Below are 4,479 nucleotides of genomic sequence, written 5' to 3' on the forward strand. Positions count from 1 at the left end.
ATTGATTAGCTTTTACAGGTCTGAATTTCAGGATATAAAGCACCTAATGTCATTTTGAAAGTACTCAACATTAAAGAGACTTAAATAACAGCCCTTCCACAGCTTCCCTTTGCCCTCAAAACTAAGACATACTTAACAGATCTTAATTCCTACTTGATGAGAATCTCCTAAGTTTTAAAAACCTACAGAAACAAAATAAACTACTTCCATTAACAGCACTAATAAATTTTATCAACACAATTCAACGATCTGTTTAGTTCAATACAACGTTCAAGTTTTGAGTTTCAAATTTGCTGGAGCAGGACAGAAAACCAGCATGAGAAACTCCCAGACTGATGCTGCCCCTGGAAAAACGAGCACCAGGTTCTCATGCCTATTAAACCACTGCATTTTAAGTTTTTATCCTTCCTCGAATCAGCACTGTGTTAAGATAAATCTTGATTGTTACATGGCATTCACATGTAAAATAACTTTCATTTCCCCCATTTTTGGGGGGCCACACAGCCACCCCTAATAGGATATTTTCCTGATGACAGAACTTCATCTACATCTTTCCAGAAGACCCAATACAAATGAGTTTTCATGCTTCCTGAAACACTTTTAGGTTGTTAGCTTTTTTCTTAAAAGGCTGTTAGACCTTCCCATTAGAGTGCTGTCTTCCATACCTTACTACTCCAAAGCACCCAGGGATCCCCCATCGCGGTTCAGTCAGCCTCTAAACCTTTGTTCCCAGAAAAACAAAACCAGTAGGTTGGTCCAAGTTCTCTTTCATTACAGACACGTTTACCTAAATTTCTGAACAGGGCAGCCTGCTGTAGATTAGAACTTTATGACAAGCATATCGCTATGTTCAGCTACAGCAACAGTATGGGGAAACTGATTAAGCATATGAACTTGCTTGAAAAGGTGAGACCCTTTAAACTTAACACTTTGTCACAACTCAAGAGATTCCTTCCCTCCTCTTAAGCATCACGTATTTCACTTCATGGAAAATAGTGCTGGAAACAAGACCGTGCCGTCTAATCTTTGAGCACAAAAGGTTTTGGGCAAGGTACTTCACGGTCCATTGTTCCTTCCCTGTGACTGAAGAGAAATAGCGTAGTATACAACAAACCAGCAGCACTGCCTGCAGTCCACAGTCAACAAGACACACCAGAAAGGCCCCTTTCTTTACTATGAGTGGTGAGGTGCTGCAACAGGCTGCCCAGATAGGCTGTGGATGCCCCGTCCCTAGAGGTGTTTAAGGCCAGGTTGGACGGGACCCTGGGCTGGTATTAAATGGGGAGGTTGGTGGCCCTGCATGTGGCAAGAGGGTTGGAGATTCATGATACTTGAGGTCCCTTCCAACCCTGGCCATTCTGTGATGCTGTGGAAGCAACTATAGATCATCATTTTCCATCTGGTCAACATCCTCCAAAGGATGGCAGCCAGTGAAACTGGAAGCCATGTTTATTTTTTGTTTTTTAAACTGAGGAGAACACATTCTCTTACAAAAGAATCAGTAGGGGAAAAATGTACAGTACTCTTCACCAAGTTATTAGTGCATTATTAGTGCAATGTTAAAATAAATATTTTAGTTACGCAGGAAAAGTGAGAGTTATCAACATGCGAGGCTAGAATTTTATTTCTCCCATAAACACAGCGTAATTTACCAGAAAAACTGAAGTCGAGTCATTTCTATGAGCTCAAAACTTCCTTGTGCCCTTGCCCCTTAATCCAATACAATGCAATGTACTTTAGCAAGTATATATTTCTTAACGTTAAATCAATTTCACTGACAGGAACGCTTCCTTATCTGGAAAAGGAATTAAAGAGAGAACTACAGCATCAAATAATGGTATGCTTATGATACCTGGGTTTACAGCAAGCCATTCTCAATTCCCTTTCTTTCAGTGCCAAGTGTACAAGCTTCTAAGAGCAAGTAAACGTGGGGAGTTCTTCTGAAGAACAGTGCTTCACTTAAAATACCAAAAATTAGTCATTACAAGAAAGACCTATTTCTATCATTACCCAACAATTTGATAGATCTACTATCAAAAAAGTCCAACTGCTATTATATCCATTCACCATTAAAGTACTGGGAAACAGACAAGGTGTCTTCACATGCTCCAGGAGGAGAATGACGTTTTCATGTAGGGCAGATGTCACATAGGCTCCTCATCTTGTCTCCTTTACATTGTTGGTCACATCACCCATCCCATCCAGTGCATTTCTGACAATTGCTTAAATGTTTCTCAAGTTTCTGCCCAGGCAGCAGTAGCCTTTGCCGCATTCAGTGCCATATCCACTTCGCTCAGTTCTTCTAAATTCTTCAAGAAAATATCATTTACACAATCTTAACTGAAAACTGTTATATGTGAACAGTATTTCCTGAAGTAGCTTGTGTCATCGTCTGCATATAAGATATGTCTATAGAAGTGACTACTATTTCTGCGCAGTTCCAGTATAAAGGAAAGCAACAGTTGAACTGCTTCCAAGCTCATTAACAATCAGACAATTTTACTCAGATATATTTTAAATAATTTACTTTCCCCAAATACGTACGCTTTGAAGTCGTTCACACTATTGGAAGGTGTTCGATGAAACACTATTAAGTCTGAATCACACTGCACTTAAACAACAGGCTGAAATGCGTTAAACTTCTGACCTGCAGCAAAACTGCTGGTAACGATGAATTTTTATTTACTATATGCACTAGATCGACAACTTAATGGTCTGAGCTGTCAGACAGCTGCTAAGAGTCTCAGTTTACTTTCTCCTTCCACTTCCACCACCAGCAAGCATGGTGGCCACACGAATGAAGATGTTCAGCGTGTCTGTGTAGATGCCCATGCACCTAAGAGAGAAAAAATTTAAGTTAATCCTGCTAAACAGAAAGAGTATTATTTGGTATTTCATGCCATTATACTTGGCTTCTTAAAAGCCTCTATGAAAGGCCTGTAATAAAACTCAACTCCAGCATGTCTTCTAGGCTTGATGAGTAATAATACTGCCTTATTTCACTCTACCATCTCTGCCAGCGGCATCAATTCGCAAAAAAATCTCAACAGACAACATACCGTTCTCTCACAGGATTCTTTTACTTCTACACTCTCACTGTGTAACTTCAAGAATTTTGGTGATGACTACTATGCTATCTACAGATGATCAGATGCAAAGAAATGAGGAATTGACCTAAGATCAGACAGATGTTTACAGTGAGGAAGTTACCTGTAAGTCAGACTTCTCGTGACCAAGGGTCAGTTAACCCTTCTTACTGTAAAGCCTTGCTGAAGTTTTTTTTTGGTTTTTTTTTTTTAAAGGATATTAAGACTGATAAATTTTACATGACTACAGAAGATTCAGCCTGCTTCATCTCAGCTGATACTGATAGTTATTTGCAGAGATTAGCTACAAATCCTCCTAGTAATGATTCAAAAAACAAACTTTTTTTTACAGTTAATATCACTAGGAGCATGTGACATCACATATTCAATTCACATTTCCCTCATTTCAGGTAGATGATTTCAGTTTCAACTCCACTAGTTATTTTCACATTACATTTCTAAACCTTAAGATTCTTTCAATTTTACAGAAAGACAAAAGCAAATAAAATGCACAGTTCTTCAGAAATAAAGCATAGTTCTACACAGCTCAACACATGCCTTCAGATCTAAATACTTACGCATTGATCGGGTCGTATTTTGTTACTCCATAATATGGAATAGTCTCTGCACGCTTGATAACATGCTGTGTATCGTAGAGCAGAAACATGCCAAAGAGTACCAATCCTCCATAAACAGCTACTGAATACAAGCCAGCCCCAAAGGCAGAAGTCGGTGGCAAGAACATGGACCCTGGAAAATAATATGCAATACCATTACACAAAGCTGCAGCACATGTCTTGCAATGGCTACTCCAGGCCAATTTTAACTGGACAGGCCACTCTGCAATTAGAAGTAAGCTGCACATTCTAGCAGCTTCAGTTTACTGCCTACTCTATTTATCAGCATTAAAATGGTACGTTACCAATCGAAGAGGCGAGAACAAAGCCAAAGCCTATTCCAAGTGATCCTCCCATGTTCAAAAACTTTTCACTTGGAGCACACATGGCCACAGTTGACAGCCCTCCGACGATTCCAGCTGTATACCAGGCAGCTCTGATCAGCAAAGGACCACCCAAGAAAGCTAAAGGAGCCACCACTGCACCCATGATACCTAGCCAAAGCAACAAAACGTAACAGGTTTGGAACAGTCCAGGTAAAAACACCACATCTATTTGAGTCAGATAACATGGCTTGAATCCACCCACATGACAGAATACCAAGGCACTTGGTTGCCAATTTATCATGCTGCCTTCTAGATAAGCGTACAATCTTAAGCTCAGCTATCTACTTTCCTCTGGCTTTAGAAAATACTTACGGAAGCTCATCTTAGAATGGACTAATCAACTCCTTCACAGCTTCAGGAACTCCGAAAACTGATTTTTTTTTTTTTTTT

At 39.7% G+C, this 4,479-nt stretch overlaps 1 protein-coding gene across 1 annotated transcript in view; it reads right to left on the reverse strand.

Moving 5' to 3' along the window:
• Positions 1-1,591: 1,591 nt before the first annotated feature.
• GHITM (growth hormone inducible transmembrane protein) overlaps positions 1,592-4,479 on the reverse strand; it is an 8,709-nt gene continuing 5,821 nt past the window's right edge. The window contains exons 7-9 of the mRNA XM_003207773.4: positions 4,009-4,197; positions 3,665-3,836; positions 1,592-2,836 (exon numbers count right to left, since the gene is read on the reverse strand). Coding sequence (XP_003207821.1) covers positions 2,749-2,836; positions 3,665-3,836; positions 4,009-4,197 — 449 coding nt within the window. The 3' untranslated portion in view covers positions 1,592-2,748. The remainder of the gene's footprint in view (positions 2,837-3,664; positions 3,837-4,008; positions 4,198-4,479) is intronic.

This window comes from Meleagris gallopavo, chromosome 8 (assembly GCF_000146605.3).
Source record: "Meleagris gallopavo isolate NT-WF06-2002-E0010 breed Aviagen turkey brand Nicholas breeding stock chromosome 8, Turkey_5.1, whole genome shotgun sequence".
In the NCBI taxonomy this organism is placed as follows: Eukaryota; Metazoa; Chordata; class Aves; order Galliformes; family Phasianidae; genus Meleagris; species Meleagris gallopavo.